Consider the following 18,922-nt stretch of genomic DNA (forward strand, 5'->3'; position numbering starts at 1 on the left):
TTAGCGGAGTCAAATAAGCTTTGTGGAGAATTTTAAGATGTGACTCTCTCCAGATAAATGTCACTTTCTTTGTTTTATCTGTATTCAATAAAGTGAACTTTTATCTAAGTGCTGTGGACCGACCATTGATTGAATCCAGATAATTGACGGTGAGGAAAATACAGCCTTAGAGATACTTAAACTAATCATATTACTATCTATAGTTAAATAAGGAATATCTTGCCACTTTTCTGCTAAGGTTTGGATGTTTTCTTTTCCTTTTTTAGCAAGGTCTTGTACCAATATGATAGATTGTGGTTACCCTGTTTATAAATGTTTAAACATGAGTATAAAGGATACCAGTCCTCTTCGTAACTTTTATCTATAGGGAAGAGACGCAATAGATAGTGTTTGGCTTGTAAGAAGACAAAGAAATCACGGATCTCAAAGTCAAATTCTACTTTTAAATACTGGTAGGATTTAATTGATCTAGAATCAATATTAATCAATTGACATGGAAGACCTCAGAGGAGATGCCTTCAGGAAAGTTGTGGTTTGCTCTGAATGTTAAAAACCTAGACATTTTGTTATTTATCCCCAATTGTTTCAGATATCATGCCACAATTACATTACTTGTACAGATCAAATCTCTAGTTAGAGCAAGACGCACTTTACTATCTGAGTGTAATAGGTTATTTAATGAAAAGGGGCAGACTAGATTAGATTCTAAGTCTTTTGATGATAAATATTGTGTTGGTTAGCCATTCTGCTGCAAATTTAACTAAAGAAGCGCAATTATAATATTTAATGTTAGGCAGTGCAAAACCACCATTTTTTTTTAATTGATAACGTTTTTTTTTTTACAGCTAGTCTTGGGGGGGGGGGGGGGTTTGCCCCAAAGGAAAGTCTTTAACACAGAGTTTATATTCTGAAGGTTTATATTCTGAAGGTCTGTCTGCGAGATAAAAAGGGGAAGATGTTGTAGCTTATACAGTAATTTAGGAAAAGCTATCATTTTAAATAGATTAATCTTTTCCGAAAGTGAGAGCGGGAGATTGGTCCAGTTCTGTATGAGAATGATTATCTTCTTGATGGTTTCTGGGATATTTAGCTTGTACCAGTCTCTTGGAGGTTTACTAATGTTGATTCCTAAGTAGGTGAGACATTTCTCTGTTTCCTGGAATAATGGTACATTAAAAGAATACTTATTTCTAAGTATCCAAAGAATTTGAGAATTTTGTATGTTTATTTTATACCCAGAGAAGGAACTAAACAAATTTATTATTTGCAAGTGTTCAGGAATATTCTTCTTTCTATTGCTTAGGTAAATTAGATGGTCATCAGCATATAGTGAAATCTATGGATTTATATTAGCTAAGTGGATCCCTTCCAGTTTTTGTCTGAGTAAGATAGCGAGGGATTCAATTGCAATGTTGAACAAAAGGAAAGCGGACAGCCCTGCCTTGTTCCTCTGTAAAGCTTAACATCTCCAGATATGAGACCATTAACTAATATAGCTGAGGTAGGATTGTTATAAATGTTTTGGATGTAGTTGAGAAAATTACCTTGTAGTCCAAAATTAGTTAGTGAGGTAACCAGGTGGTCCCAGTCTACCCGGTCAAACGCTTTTTCAGCATCTAAGGTGAGAATAGCATCGTCTGTCTGTGGGATTAATTTTTTTGTCTTTACCTTTAGCCCAAAAATAGTATAAGATTAAGAGGGTCTTTCGAATATTTGAAGATGAATTGCGAGCTACCATGAAACCTGTTTGGTCGGAATGAATAAAGTTAGGTAGAACTGTTTGGCATCTCTTTGCAAGAATACTAGTCTGAATTTAAGAGTGATATCGGACGGTAGGCAAAAAGTATTTTTGGTTTTTCAGAATTAAGGTGGAATTAAGGTAGGCAAAAAGTCTTTTTGTTTTTTTCAGAATTAAGGTGGTGAGAGCTCTCTTGAAATAGTAGAATGGTATCTTTCCATGAGAGTAGTAGCCATTAAATAAATATAGTAAAGTGTGAACAATATCGGGAGCTAAAATTCTATAGAATACATTGGGTATTTTATCTGGGTCGGCTGCTTTGTTTAGAGATAAAACCTTAATAGCCGTCATTATCTCGAATTCTGTTATGGGTTCATTGAGAGCTAGACATTCCTGTAAAGTTATCCTAGGGGTACAAATTTGGTGCCAGAAGTCCTCTTTATTTTGGGTATCAACTCTATCCTTATCGTATACTTTCTGGTATTATTTATAGAATTTGTTTGATATATCCTGGGTCTCAGAGAAAGATGCAGCCCCAATCTTAATAAGGTCTATCCAATTAGATTTCTTATGTGCTTTAGTCATATTAGCAAGATTCTTGACAGATCTATTTCCAAACATAAAAAAAAAAATCTCAGTTTCCTTAACACTTCCCTACAAGAGGTTTGGATTAGAAAAAGGTCCCTTTCTTTACGAGCTGACATATATTTGAGCTAGTTACTCCTGGTGGAAGTGGTTAAGTAAGCATTATATGCATTCGCGACTTGGTTAGAAAGCTGTTTTTTCCTGGCTAACATTTTCTTCTTAAATCTAATCATAAATGCTTTAATTTTGCCTTTTAAAATGACTTTGGCTGCTTCCTAAAAAATTTCGGGTTTACTAATATAATTTTGATTATTAATGGAGTAATATCGACATTTATTGTTCAGCCAGTGTACGAATTTCTCGTTATTTATCATGAATTTGGGGAAGAAAAAGTTGTTAGTTACCCAGTTTTTGTAAGCTGCTTTGTGTATAGAAAGAGTAATCGGGGCATGATCTGAAATAAGAAAGTCTTTAATGTCAGCTTTCAAATCCATGGAGATCATTTTCTCTGAGACCAAGAACATATCCAATCGAGAAAATCCTTTATATGTGCGAGATTCGCAAGTATAAGCTTTGATATCAGGATGATGGTTTCGCCATATATGTTTAATTTTAAGGGTATCTCTAAATGACTTAAAAAGGGTAGTTTCTCTCTTATGCTTGTGGATTTCATGAGGACAGACTTTACTTCTATCTATCGGGATTTTAGCCACCATGTTCAGGTCGCCAGCAACAATTAACTTTTGATCTGTAAATCTTAGTAGTTAATTTTCATTGAGTTCCAGAAATCCGGATCATGATTATTTGGTCCATATATGTTACATATTACAATGGGAACGCCTAGAATATTTAATTGTACAATAACATATCTACCATTAATATCTTTGCCAACATGTTTCAGTTCGTAGGATAGATTTTTACTTAGAAGAGTTGCAACCCCTCGCTTCCTCTCTATACTTTTTGCTGCAATAACTTCACCTATCCAGTTACATTTCAATTTATTGACTTCAGCTAGTTTTAACTTATGGCTAGATTACGAGTTTTTGTCGGTAAGGCTTTCATTGCTAATGAGCCTTTTTTTTTCACCGCTCCCTTAAGACAACGCTGGTATTACAGGTTTTTTTTAACCTGGCGTTATCCGCAAAAAGATGAGCGTGGAGCAGAATTTAGCTCCACATCTCACCTCAATACCAGTGTTGCTTAAGTCAGCGGTGAGCTGGCTAAACGTGCTCGTGGACGATTTCCCCATAGGAAACAATGAGGCTGAGCTGGCTGAAAAAAACCTAACACCTGCAAAAAAGCAGCGTTCAGCTCCTAACGCTGCCCCATTGTTTCCTATGGGGAAAGGAATTTTATGTCTGCACCTAACACCCTAACATGAACCCCGAGTCTAAACACCCCTAATATTACACTTATTAACCCCTAATCTGCCGCCCCCGACATCACTGACACCTGCATTTTATTATTAACCCCAAATCTGCAGCTCCGGACACCGCCGCAACCTACATTATACCTATGAACCGCCCCTAACATCGCCGACACCTATATTATATTTATTACCCCCTAATCTGCCCCCACACAACGTCGCCGCAACTATATTAAATTTATTAACCACTAATCTGCCGCCGCCAACGTCGCCACCACTATTATAAATGTATTAACCCCTAAACCTAAGTCTAACCCTAACACCCCTCTAACTTAAATATAATTTAAATTAAACTAAATAAATTTACCATCATTAAATAAATTAATCCTATTTAAAACTAAATACTTACCGATAAAATAAACCCTAAGATAGCTACAATATAACTAATAGTTACATTGTAGCTAGCTTAGGATTTATATTTATTTTACAGGCAACTTTGTATTTATTTTAACTAGGTAGAATAATTATTAAATAGGTATTAACTATTTAATAACTTCCTAGTTAAAATAAAGACAAATATACCTGTAAAATAAATCCTAACCTAAGTTACAATTACACCTAACACTACACGATAATTAAACTAATTACCTAAACTACCTACAATTAATTATAATTAAATTAAATAAACTAAATTACGGGGAAAAAAATACACTAAATTACAGAAGAAAAAAAAAGAATTACATGAATTTTAAACTAATTACACCTAATCTAATCCCCCTAATAAAATAATAAAGCCCCCCCAAAAAATAAAATTCCCTACCCTATACTAAATTACAAATAGCCCTTAAAAGGGCCTTTTGCGGGGCATTGTCCCAAAGTAATCAGCTATTTCACCTGTAAAAAAAATACAATACCCCCCCAACATTAAAACCCACCACCCACACACCCAACCCTACTCTAAAACTCACCCAATCCCCCCTTAAAAAAACCTAACACTACCCCCTGAAGATCTCCCTACCTTGAGCCGTCTTCACCCAGCCGGGCACAAGTGGTCCTCCAGAGGGGCAGAAGTCTTCATCCGATCCGGGCAGAAGAGGTCCTCCAAGCGGCAGAAGGCTTCATCCAGGCGGCATCTTCATCCATGCGGAGCGGGTCCATCTTCAATCCAGCCGACGCGGAGCCATCCTCTTCCATCGACGTCCTAACGAAGAATGAAGGTTCCTTTAAATGACGTCATCCAAGATGGTGTCCCTTGAATTCCGATTGGCTGATAGGATTCTATCAGCCAATCGTAATTAAGGTAGGAAAAATCCTATTGGCTGATCCAATCAGCCAATAGGATTGAAGTTCAATCCTATTGGCTGATTGGATCAGCCAATAGGATTGAGCTTGCATTCTATTGGCTGTTCCAATCAGCCAATAGAATGCAAGCTCAATCCTATTGGCTGATATTTTATTTTCGATGTAAAATGAGTTTTAGACCTTGGATTTTAGTTAGACTTTTATGATCAAACAAAAGAAGCGTTCACACTTCTTCTATTTAAGCCGAAAAAACATAGTAACAGTGGCATTTAAAATAACAGACCTCCTCAATGATAGACTTAAAGGGACAGTCAACACAAAATTGTTATTGTTTAAAAAGATTGATAATGCCTTTACTACCCATTCCCCAGCTTTGCACAACCAACATTGTTAAATTAATATACTTTATAACCTTTAAACCTCTTAATTTCTGTCTGTTTCTAAGTCTCAAAAGACAGCCCCATGATCACATTCTTTTGTATTTGCTTTTCATATCAGGGGAAGCTAGTTCATGTGAGCCATATAGATAACATTGTGCTGATGCCTGTGGATTCTAACAACACAGCACTAATTATCTTGAATGAAAGTCAATAGATAATAAATAAAAAGTCATGTGAGCAGGGGCTGTCAGAAGAGGCTTAATGCAAGGTAATCACAGAGGTAAAAAGTGTATTAATATAACCATGTTTTCTGTGTGAAAACTGGGGAATGGGTAATAAAGGGATTATCTATCTTTTAAAACAATAAAAAAAATTGAGTTGACTGTCCCTTTAATGTTGTGATCATATATTGCGTGGCATATCTTCAAAGTACATTTGACGTATGATTTGTCCCTGTATATAAGAGCAGAGAGTTTAATGTAGCAGAACGTTAGATATTTGCTCAGTTTTGTGTTGTTTTCCAGCAGATGTTACACCTGCTGTCGTGTACCTTCCAGCAATTTTGAGATAAGTCACAGAAGATTGTATCGGTACAACATATTACTTTTTTTTGTTTTCCTGATAGTCCTATCACTTGTATGATGTTTTTAGATCCTTTTCAAGAGATTTCAGCTTATTAGACAGTCATGTAATTGTTGTATTACTGTCAATAAACTTCCTACTCAGGAGCAGCAAGTCAGCCAGCCAACCAGGGGTGGCGTTACCAATGGCAGGCCTTTTTCTATTAGGGTTCTGCATCCGAGATGGGGTTCAACTATATGTTTAACCCTTGTTGCAGACTTTTATTGCCAATAATTGATGAGATCATATTCTGAATTAAAGCCCAATGTTACTCTACTTCTCAAGCGGAATATCCAATACATCTCTTGTCTGTTCAATAACCTCATCCTAGGTTGTGTTTCCAACCTACATTCTAAATTGATGATCATTAGCACCTAGTTGGATAAAAAACAAACACCCACAAGTGGTGCAAACACGATCGCGGTTATTTGAAAGCGCAACATAAGATAATATCGCATATTAAATAATCCAATGTTCTGCACATAGAAGAACAGGTTCTATTTATTCTTAAATACATATTTGAATATATATCTAAAGAATTATTTTTGCATTTGAATTATTTTTGCATATATATATATATATTTTTTTTTATATATAGGTATAAAGATATATATAGGAATGTCTATTTAAAAATACATAGAACATATTCCGCTATGTGAAGAACACTGGAATGTGAAATATTTACAGTAAATACATAGTTAAACAGTTATCAAATATGAATATTGCATAAATATGATTACTCATGTTTCATCTACTTGACTGCAAAGGGCTCCAATGCACACACACACATATATATATATATATATATATATATATATATATATATATATATATATATATATTGTATGTGTGTACATATGTATTTATGTGTTTATATATGTCTGTAAATACATATATGTACATAAATACATATGTGCACACAAACATATACATATACATATTTAGACATATTTATGTAAAAGCCGCTTTCAGACCTTTTTTTCTAACACCTGAGACCTTATAACTTTTTATTGCAATTTTTGAAGAATAATTTTTATTAGACAGTGTTATTATGAGTGTAACTGTACTTTTAAATGTATATTTATGTAAACTGAAAAGTTTATTTTTTGTAACTTCTACTCTCTATCCAAATCATGAACGTTTAAGTTTGATTTTCACTTCCCTTTAAGAAAGCCAAGTAATTTCAAATGAAGTAATTAAAGGGATATTAAACACTAAGGGCTAGATTACGAGTTGAGCGCAAACAATCGCTTACGCTAAAGCAATATTTGCACTCAACTGAGTAATACCAGCGCACGCTAATGCATAAATATATATGTATAAAAGCATATACATAATTTTTTACAGGGAACACACAGTTCCCATAGACCGCAAAGTAAAGGCACTTTTCAGTGCCATTTTTTTCTAACACCCCACACGCCAACTTTTAACCCCTTAAAACTGCCTAGTGCAGTATTTTTTTATGGAAAAAAATCCAACTTTTTAAAAAAAAAAAATGAAAGACCCTCTATTTTAAGGGCATTTGGGGCACTTTTAGAAAATTAACCAGAGATCTGATCTCTGGTTAATTCTCTAAACGCTAATTGCTACCGCGAGCTTGCTTGTTATTTAGCCCTAAATACATTGTTTAAGTGTAGTATTAAAGTGATGGTAAATATCAGCGTTTTTAGCCATTTACCAGTGCAAAACAAATAAAGGGGACTTTCAGTCATAAAGTATAAAATACTTCATGGTGACAGTTTCTTTATTTGCCTGTAGCGTATGCCGCACTAAGCGCCTCAGGCCGCCCACTGCAGAACGCTATTTTTTCAGTGAGGTGACATTTTCACCTCTTAGCTAAGCTGGCATTATGCAGGATAGCTAGCACGCTATTGGCTAAGATCACCTCACTGAAAAATAGCGTTCTTCTGTGGGTGACCTGAGGCGCTCAGTACGGCAAACGCTGCAGACAAATAAATGAACTTTCAGCATGGAGTATTTTATACTTCATGACTGAAAGTCCCCCTTATTTGTTGCACTGGTAAATCCTATCATTTCATTACTTTAAGATCATTTCCCTCCTCCCTCTAGTCATGAGTGCTGCCATGTTGAAATCTAAGTTTCACTACTTTCCAGTGCTGACCTGTTTGCACATGTGCAGCAACTCTCCTTCAGATATGGTCAGTTTAAAGGGACACTGAACCCAAATTTTTACTTTCATGATTCAGATAGAGCATGCAATTTTAAGCAACTTTCTAATTTACTCCTTTTATCATTTTTTTTTGTTCTCTTGCTATCTTTATTTGAAAAAGAAGGCATCTAAGCTTTTTTGGTTGAGAACTCTGGACAGCACTTGTTTCAGCAAGGACAACCCAGGTTGTTCACCAAAAATGGGCTGGCATCTAAACTTACATTCTTGCATTTCAAATAAAGATACCTAGAGAATAAAGAAAATTTGATAATAGGAGTAAATTAGAAAGTTGCTTAAAATGTCATGCTCTATCTGAATCACAAAAGAAAAAATGTGGGCCAGTGTCCCTTTAACCTAGGTTCCAAAATGGTAGCACCTATGATTAGAGGAAGGTGCGTGAAATGTATTTAGCGTTTAAAAGCTCTCTTTTTTTATTTCAATGGAGATTTATGTGTTCATCAGGTGTCCTAATGATGTGGTCCCCATGAGTCTCTGATAAATCACCTTCAAACTAGAATTAATATATAAAATTTCATAAACTGCCCACTTTCTCAATGCACCCCATCAAAAATGATTGAAATATGTTTTATTGACCATTTTAAAAGGATTTTGTCTTTTATACATTTTTAACATTATTTGTGCAGTGCCCATTACTTCATGTGACAGCACTACAAGGAGACTGGTGTCTATACAGGAATGCTTATCTAGCTTGATGTAATAAATCTTCTAGAGAAACTCGAGCTGGTTTACTATTCAGATGACACTAGAGAGACAGTAAGTCTGTTTTACTAATGCTCAACAGAGGCAGCTTAATTGCAAAGATGTCTCCCCTTTTATCTCCATGAGGGCATGGAGAACAATAAGAAGTTTGCTTGGGTTTATATATATATATATATATATATATATATATATATATATATATATATATATACCAATTGTCATTGGCTCACCCATGTGTGTTCAGTTAGAAACCAGTAGTGATTGCTGCTTCTTCAACAAATGATACCAAGGTAATGAAACAAATTTGATAATAGAAGTAAACTGGAAAGTTTTTTAAAATTGTATGTTCTACCTAAATCATGAAATACATTTTTGGGGTTTCATGTCCCTTTAAGTCACCTTTATGCAGGGCAAGTCAATCATTACTTCTCTCCCATTCTCTCCTGCTGTGGTCTCAGCTGTCAAAACTAAACAAGGCATTTTTAAGCCTGGGGCAGCCACACAATTTGCTGCATTTTTTATTTATTTTTCTACATGAGCACATCCACAGTTGTTTGATACATGGGGTGGAAATCAGCAGAACAAAAAGTACATTACAGTAGATTTTATACTTCGATGTAAACTCTAATTATGAGTTCTTAAAGCTCACGGCAAAATCGTAACTTATATCCTAGTTTCCACGTGGCCTTTCAGTAAATTTGCATTTTTTGTTATTACCATCCACATACATTGTCTATTTATGATAATTTGCAAACTTAAAGTGACATAAAACCCACATTTTGTCTTTCATGATTCAGATAGAGAATACAACTTTAAAAAGTTTCCAATTTATAGCTATTATCAAATGTGCATCATTCTCAAGTTATTCTTTGTTGTAGAGATATCTATTAAAAAAAACATCTATAGTCATTAATTCTTTTCTTATGTTATGAACTACGTTTCTTCCGGTAAAAAGGATGTTAATTTTTTTTAAAAATGAGTGTAGTAGTTGGCTGATATGTTATTCTTTAGCAGCATAACAGAAATGTCTTATAATTACATGGTACTTACTGTTCCTTAAATGATCTCCTTATATTGTTATTGGTTGCTTAGATGAGACACTTAAAGGGACAGAAAACTTAAAAAAATTATTTCATGATTTGGATAGAACATACAATTTATAACAACTTTCCAATTTACTTCCATTATCAAATGTGCTTTGTTCTATTATTATCCTTTTCTGAAGCAACAGCATTGCACTACTGGCAGCAAGATCAACACATCTAGTTAGCCAATCGCAAGAGATAAATGTGTGCATTCACCAATTAGCAGCTTGACTGCTGCTTCATAAATACGGACTGCAGGTTCTCTTGTGAGAACCTGCAGTCATAGAGGGGCTAAAGGCTGGCGAAGCCTTTAATAAATTGACCCCTTAGTACTCTATATATTAATGCTTTTTTCCATTTAAAAGGAATTTAGGTGCTTAACAGGACACTGAGGTCAATGGGTTTTTTTCATGATTCAGATGGAGCACACAATTTTAAAAAAAAATCAAATTGATAATAGAAGTAAATGAGAAAGTTGTTTAAAAATCACACGTTCTATATGAAACATGAAAGAAAATTTGTTAGGTTTCATATCCCTTTAACACTTCTATAGTCCTTACAGTCATTGGTTGCACACTCTAGTGAACCATTTATAACTGTCCCTGATTGGCTTTAGCAGAGGAGGGAAACTAGGTTACAACAAGGTGCAGCCCATTGCTGTGTAGACACTAAAACTGTACACTTTTGTTTCCTGTATTTACACATTTAATATTATTTATACATCTGCATATTATTCTCCAACTGATCTTTGCTTTGAATACATTATTCTGTCTAGCATTTATGTAGTGTTCAATGTCCCTTTAATATGAAGCACTTTTACAGCTGTATTTGATACCAGGTAACAGAAGATAAATAACGGTACTTCTGGTGAGCATGCATAAAATGTGTACCTGGTTGCAATAAATTACTAGTATTTCCATTGTTACTGTTGGGGTCTGTAGGTTACACAAATGCAGCAAAATGCAGCAATATTAAACACCATTCTAAATACTAAGTATATACATTTTTGCTTTTTTTGGTTCAAGAAATGTGCTTTTAATGCAAATAGAGGTTAATCCACTAAATATTAGGTATGGGCAAAATTTAGGAATTCCGTATTCGTTTGCCGAATATTTCCACCAGCAACGGCATTCAGTTCATTTAGGCAAATCCAGATCTTTGCAAGTTGTACTATCACATTGATATATCCAGTGCCAATACGAGTGGAATTCTGCTGCCTGCCTATATTCGAAATGTGATAAACGAATGCAGATTTCCAAAATTTTAATCATGCTTTGTCTGAGATTTATCTTTAATGTAAGCTTTTGTTGGCGACTTGGATTCCTCATACCTTGAAATAATTTAAAGAATTAATGACCCAGTAGACTCAAATTTGCAATTTAAAAATAGAAACAAAAAACATAGAATTTGATGGTAGATACGAACCAAAATGGCCCATCAAGTCTACCCATATTACATATTACTTTTACTTAGGATAGCTTTATGCATGTCCCAGGAATTTTTTTTAATGATTTTTTTTAAAAATTTTTTATTGAGGTTCCAAAAACATTGTTACAGACTGTATAAACGGCACAAAAGTATGGGCATAGTACATAAGTCATATAAGTACATAATTGTGCTTCAGATTTATCAGTTATCCAGTGTTTATGAGGTTAAATACAGTAAAAGAAATCTCTTAGCTAAGGCCTATTAATTCAGCCAGACACTGTGTTGATTATATATGCCATAGACATAGTAAGACGAGTATCTGAAAATATTAAACTAGGCCATGTTTATGCATAACCTCTTAGTTTTAATGATGAACCTCATAGTTTTAGTATAAGAGTTATTTGCAACGTGTTAGGCTTCTATGACCATGTTAGAGTCACTTTTGGGCTCTTTTTAATTGTTATCTTACAAATATAAGAAAGCCTAACATTCATCAAGTATAATACAGAATTATGAACTACTAATGGATCATTATTGATTTCCCGCAAAACTCTTAGTAATCTATATGTGTTGACTGTGATAAGAGAGACCCACAGCCAATAGGGCTCACCGGGGGGTGGCCTAGTTATTGAGAGGATTGGGCAATCACAAAAATATTGGAAACAATTATAAACAGATATAACGGGTTTCAGAGAAACAATCAACAAACAAGCCTCATATGATGGATAGGGTCTTATATCAATATTAAAGCCATCTAGAACGCATGGCAACTTAAAAAATAAATTTTTTTTAAAAAGGGGGAGAAAACTGAGGCTCAGGAAAGGAGTCTTTTAAATAAAATACTAACCATTGTCAGTAAGGGGACACAGTATGACACCTAAGTCTTTACCTTAGAGCTTTAGCAAAATTGTTGTGAGAGGATTGGCTCTACAATAACATTGATGAATTGTACCTAGGTGGTACTGTGTTGTCTGCTAAGCCAGAGAGCGTGGGGCAAATGACGGACCATGTAAGGGTTGACTGGTAAAACTGCAGGGCGTTAGATCTTGAGGTAAGAGTAGCTCCAGTCCCACGGCCCCGTCCGCTGACTGTAGGACACAAGCATATGTATATATCCCTAACAGTATAGAGAATCTAATTGTTGTAGAAAACATGAAAATATTTAGAGCAGTAATGTGATATTATCTTCAAATTAAATACATTGGCTCAACAGTTTTACTTGAATCCACCTAGAAAAATGAGAACATGGTCCAAGACAATATTTGGTAGAATAACATATTACCAGGAAAAGTGCACCATCCCCCTCTATTTATTAACTATCATAGTTCTTAAAAGCATATACTATGGCTACAAATGCATCAGTGTAGTCTTGCAGCCCTTGTTTTATAGATCTGCTATTTTAGCCCACTCCTACCCTTCTTGCAAACATATTGAAATATGGGGGTGCAGTACTAACCCAGACACAGTGCTCGATTTCCAACTTTTTTAAGTGGGTAAGACCCTTAAGTTCTGCTGCCTGTTTAGGTGTAAAGTCACAGCTGTTTTCATGCTTTCGGAGAGCTCTGCTCTCTACCCTTTGGTCAGGGTAGCTATGTTCACTTCTGTCTTCCAGAGGTATCTTTGTTAGATGCTGTAAGGTAAGCACATTTAGAGGCTTTAAGATGGGCAATATACTATTTTCTCTTTCCCTCTCAGCTGCTCCGGGGTCCAATGGCGCGACCTGAGGGTTCAGAGCCAGTGATGAAGCTTCTTGGTCAAGCTGTGTATAATGATGCCTGTTCATGTGGGGGCTCTCCGGGTCGGCAAATACGTGGAGTGGTTTCTCCATTTCTCCGTACTCACTGCAGTTAAATATGGGTATTATGCACTGCTGTCCGGTAGTCTCTGTAGCCTTTTCAAGCCACAGTATAAGCTTTTCCAAGTCTGCTGTGGACAGAGACTGCAGGAGTGCCAAAAAGAGGCTTTTGTCACCCATGGCTTCCAAGTTTCCGGCTCTGTGTTACACAGATTTGTAAGTGGCTGTGCATCCAAATTGTAATGAGGGTTTTAAAGTGTTAGTCCTCCGTCATGAGGAGGCAAGAGACCGGTGTTACCGGGGGGGGGGGGTGCTTGACCTAGAAGGTAGCTGCCTCTGTAGGCCTTGACATTCCATTTAGTTGCCCTGGATTTATACAGCAAATTTGATATGTATTTAATCCACAGAGCCTCGCGGATATGAGGAATAATTTTCCTTCTTCAGATGCTGTAGTTTGGTTTAAGTAATCGGCGGATTAGCTTAGCCTCCTCTGGACATGCCCCCCCACCCCCGTCCCAGACATTTTTTAATTCCTTTACAGATTTTGGCCCCTACTTATCAAGCCGTCGACTTTCTAGCATAAGCCAGCACCAATACGCTCGCCTAAGATCGCTGCCGCGAACCTGAATATGTTCGCCAAAATTATCAAGAAAGCTGTCAAAAAGCCGCGCACCAAGTACGGTGCGATGAGCAGCGGACTGTTGTTAACTAACAGTCATCGATCTCGCTGCTCATCGGCTTATTCGCAGCTTTCTTGCTACCCTGTCACTAAGCACCCACACTATACTATACTGTTTTACCCCCCTATACCGCCGCTCCCGGAGCCCACTGCAACAAAATAAAGTTATTAACCCCTAAACCGCCACTCCCGGAGCCCACCACAACAAAATAAAGTTATTAACCCCTAAACTGCCGCTCCCGGAGCCCACCGCCACCTACATTATATGTATTAACACCTAAACCGCCGCTCCCAGACCCCACCGCAACTAAATAAAATGTTTAACCCCTAAACCGCCGCTCCCGGACCCCGCCGCCACCTAAATTAAATTTATTAACCCCTAATCTCCCGCCCCCCAACGTCGTCGCCGCCGCCACTATATAACATTTATTAACCCCTAAACCTAAGTCTAACCCTAACACCCACTAACTTAAAGATAGTTTAAATTAATCTAAATAAATTATTCCTATTTAAAACTAAATACTTACCTATAAAATAAACCCTAAGATAGCTACAATATAACTAATAGTTACATTGTAGCTAGCTTAGGGTTTATTTTTATTTTAGAGGCAACTTTGTATTTATTTTAACTAGGTACAATAGTTATTTAATAGTTATTAACTATTTAATAACTGCCTAGCTAAAATAAATGCAAAAGTACCTGTAAAATAAAACCTAACCTAAGTTACAATTACACCTAACACTACACTATCATTAAATTAATTACCTAAATTAAAATAAATTAATTACAATTAAATAAAATTAACTAAAGTACAAAAAAAAAACACTAAATTACAGAAAATAATAAAATGATTACAAGAATTTTAAACTAATTACACCTAATCTAATTCCCCTAATAAAATAAAAAAGCCCCCCAAAATAATAAAAATCCCTACCCTATACTAAATTACAAATAGCCCTTAAAAGGGCCTTTTGCGGGGCATTGCCCCAAAGTAATAAGCTCTATTACCTGTAAAAAAAAATACAATACCCCCCCAACATTACAACCCACCACCCACACACCCAACCCTACTCTAAAACCCACCAATCCCCCCTTAATAAAACCTAACACTACCCCCTTGAAGATCAGCCTACCTTGAGATGTCTTCACCCAGCCGGGCACAAGTGGTCCTCCAGAGGGGCAGAAGTCCTCATCCGATCCGGGCAGAAGAGGACCTCCAGACGGGCAGAAGTCTTTATCCAGGCGGCAACTTCTATCTTCATCCATCCGGTGAGGAGCGGCTCCATCTTGAAGACATCCGACACGGAGCATCCATCCAGACCGACGACTACCCGACGAATGAATATTCCTTTAAATGACGTCATCCAAGATGGCGTCCCTTGAATTCCGATTGACTGATAGACTTCTATCAGCCAATCTGAATTAAGGTAGGAAAAATCCTATTGGCTGATGCAATCAGCCAATAGGATTGAGCTTGCATTTTATTGGCTGTTCCAATCAGCCAATAGAATGCAAGCTCAATCCTATTTTCTGATGGGATTAGGTTTAATTAGTTTAAAAAACTTGTAATTATTTTATTATTTTCTGTAATTTATAGTGTTTTTTTTTTTTACTTTAGTTAATTTTATTTAATTGTAATTAATTTATTTTAATTTAGGTAATTAATTTAATGATAGTGTAGTGTTAGGTTTAATTGTAACTTAGGTTAGGTTTTATTTTACAGGTACTTTTGTCTTTATTTTAACTAGGTAGTTATTAAATAGTTAATAACTATTTAATAACTATTCTACCTAGTTAAAATAAATACAAACTTGCCTGTAAAATAAAAATAAACCCTAAGATGGCTACAATGTAACTATTAGTTATATTGTAGCTAGCTTAGGGTTTATTTTATAGGTATTTAGTTTTAAATAGGAATAATTTATTTAATGGTAGGAATATTTATTTAGATTTATTTAAATTATCTTTAAGTTAGGGGGTGTTAGGGTTAGGGTTAGACTTAGGTTTAGGGGTTAATAAATTTAATGTAGGTGGCGGCGGGGTCCGGGAGGGGCGGTTTAGGGGTTAATAAGTATAATGTAGGTGGCAGTGATGTAGGGGGGGCAGATTAGGGGTTAAACACTTTATTACAGTTGCGGTGGGCTCCGGGAGCGGCAGTTTAGGGGTTAATACATTTATTAGAGTTGCAGTGGTAAAGGGGGGGCAGATTAGGGGTTAATAAGTATAATGTAGGTGACGGCGGGCTCCGGGAGCGGCGGTTTAGGGGTTAAACACTTTATTTAGTTGCAGCGGTGTAAGGGGGGGGGCATATTAGGGGTGTTTAGACTCAGGGTACATGTTAGGGTGTTAGGTGTAGAAACTACCATAGGAATCAATGGGATATCGGGCAGCAGTGAACATGAGCTTTCGTTGCTGTCAGACTCCCATTGATTCCTATGGCATCCACCTTTTGCTAGTTTTTTGATAACTACCAAAAGTAGTCAGATTGTGCCGAACTTGCGTTCATAACATCTGTAGTGACGTAAGCATCGATCTGTGTCAGACTGAGTCAGACGGATCGTATGTTACGTCACTATATTCTACTTTTGCCGGTCTGTAGAGTTTGAGAACTACGGCGAATCAGGCTCGCCACAAATACGCTGCGGAATTCTAGCATATTTGCGGTTGACAGCTTGATAAATAGAGGCCTTTGTGTTTACCACCTCAATTGGAAGTTTATTTCATGAATCCACCACCCTTTCTGTAAAAAAATTCTTCCTCACATTTCTCCTGAATATGCTACCTTCTAACTTTAGATTGTGACCCTTTGTTTTGGCATTTGTATTATTGTGAAAAATGCTTTCAGCCTCTACTTTATTAAGTCCCTTCATATATTTGAAGGTTTCTATCATGTCACCTCTTTCTATCCTCTAAACTATACATATTTAGATCATAGAGTCTTTCTTTGTACATTTCATATTTTAGACCGTGTACAATTTCAGTAGCCCTCTTTTGAACAGCGTATTGGAGATTTGGCCTAACTAAAAATCTGTAAAGTGGCATAGAACCATACTATTTCTGCTACTAATACCTCTACCAAGAATACTCAGAAGAATACAATTTATTTTAATGTCAGACCTCTTGCAGTTATTTCTTCTATGTTGCAGCAGTTGGACTATAAATATGTGCCTCTACATGCGTAAGTTTTATTTCAAACCAATGTTATGGAAATGATGTATAAACACTAATGTAGCATGTACAACTAAATGACTACATGAATGGCTAACGAGGTATATTGCGTGTTACTGCAAATAAACATTTAATAATAGCTCTGCCCTGATATTTTCATTTCCATTTTGTCCACAGAGACTGCATTTGCCTCCAGACTTGTCAGACACAGTGAGTCGTTCAAGCAAACAGGATCTGGCAGTATCCACCAAACTGCTGAGCTCGGGATGTGGAACTTCAGCCGCAGGGCAAAAGCACCTGGACTTCTAGAGAATTTTGCTCAGCAGTTACGTTCAGATTTTGTGGCGACCCAAACAGGGTTTCCATATTTTTGTAAATATTATTTCTAGTGCATAACCATTAAATCTTGATTATAAAACTTTGCAGTTATTTTTTTCCCCCAAATGTAACTTTAGTACTGAGAAATAAAACATTAAAATCATACACATAGAATGAATAAACAATTAATTAAATACAACTTTTAAATGCCTTTAAAACTGTTGTTTGATTTGCATCATTTTGCAGTCCAGGAATATACCCTTTGAAAAAAAACTCAGTGTTGCTGTGGCCAGTTACAGATAGGGTATACATGAGGTACTGCCCCACTTTGAAGAATAATGCAGGGTCGACGTTCTCTTACATAATGATTGAACACAACCATGATTAAACATTTATGGGGAATACATTTTGGAGTTTAATATGCCTTTAAAATACTGATTTGTTATTGAAAGTGGAATACACACAACTTTTTTATTCATTGTGTAGATATATATCGATATATTGTTCCAATACTTGTACTAGATTCTGTATCCTATTTTGTAGAGCATATACACCACAGCTGTCCTAGTACGTAGAATTTAATAATTGTGTTGAAAGTTATGATGTACAATAGATGCATAGATTGTCTCGACCTCAAAGGCAACTTGGCATATTAAAAACATGGTATGTTTCAGTCATCAGCATTTAAACAGATAAGGTCACACTTTATGTTAATTATCATTAAAAAGCATTTAAATTAATTCTTCCCAAAAGCAGAATTGATTTCATTATCTTTTTCAACACAGTAGTTTTAAATTATTTAAGGCAGCACTATGAAATTACATCAACAGATTTAATTCTAGACTGAAATTCAAACTGACAGATACATTAATGCTAGTGAATGTGAGGTGTTCATTCAAGCTTAATGGAAAAAAATAGTGTAAGCCGCAAGCCTACAAAGAAAACATAATAAAAATGCAACACTCAGATTAATAATGGAAAATATAAACATCTAACATAAAGATAACTAGTAATGTCAAAAACTGTATTTTCTTGTTTACATTTATAATTCATTTTTTTTTAGATGTATGTTGATCCATTTGTATTTTTACTGTACTGTAACATGAGTTCCCCAAAAATAAATTCATAAGTCAACCAGCAGAAGGAATCCCCTTAATGTAATTTAATTTGTGGACATAAATTTGAGAGAGAAAAAAATTTGTCATTGTTGAGATGTCAAATTGCTCTATAGTTCTTCAGTAACTATGGATCACTTCTCTCTTTGAGTATTAGGGCTAAATGTGCCTGGATCATTTTCTTCAATAAATTATCGTCTTCTATGATTGCATAAAATAAATAGACAGATCATTAAAGGAACATTAAAAGCACTAAATAAATACTAGATGGAATTATGTATTCAATGGGAAGCTAAGCATAAGAATAATATGCATATGTATTGTTTATTTATATAGTAGTGTAAATATTATAAATGTAAATATATTTTAATGTCCATAAAGCAAGGTTCACCACCATATGGTAACATTCTCTGCTGAAAATCTGTGCTATATAAGACCAATGAGACCAATA

General features: G+C 35.6%; 1 protein-coding gene across 1 annotated transcript in view; it reads left to right on the forward strand.

The window, feature by feature from the left end:
• The window catches only part of ELP4 (elongator acetyltransferase complex subunit 4), a 635,326-nt gene extending 616,827 nt beyond the window's left edge, over window positions 1–18,499 (forward strand). The window contains exon 8 of the mRNA XM_053689320.1: window positions 17,216–18,499. Within this exon, the coding sequence (XP_053545295.1) occupies window positions 17,216–17,347 (132 nt within the window). The 3' untranslated portion in view covers window positions 17,348–18,499. The remainder of the gene's footprint in view (window positions 1–17,215) is intronic.
• The last annotated feature ends 423 nt before the right edge of the window (window positions 18,500–18,922 follow it).

The sequence above is a fragment of the Bombina bombina genome, chromosome 7 (assembly GCF_027579735.1).
Source record: "Bombina bombina isolate aBomBom1 chromosome 7, aBomBom1.pri, whole genome shotgun sequence".
NCBI lineage: Eukaryota > Metazoa > Chordata > Amphibia > Anura > Bombinatoridae > Bombina > Bombina bombina.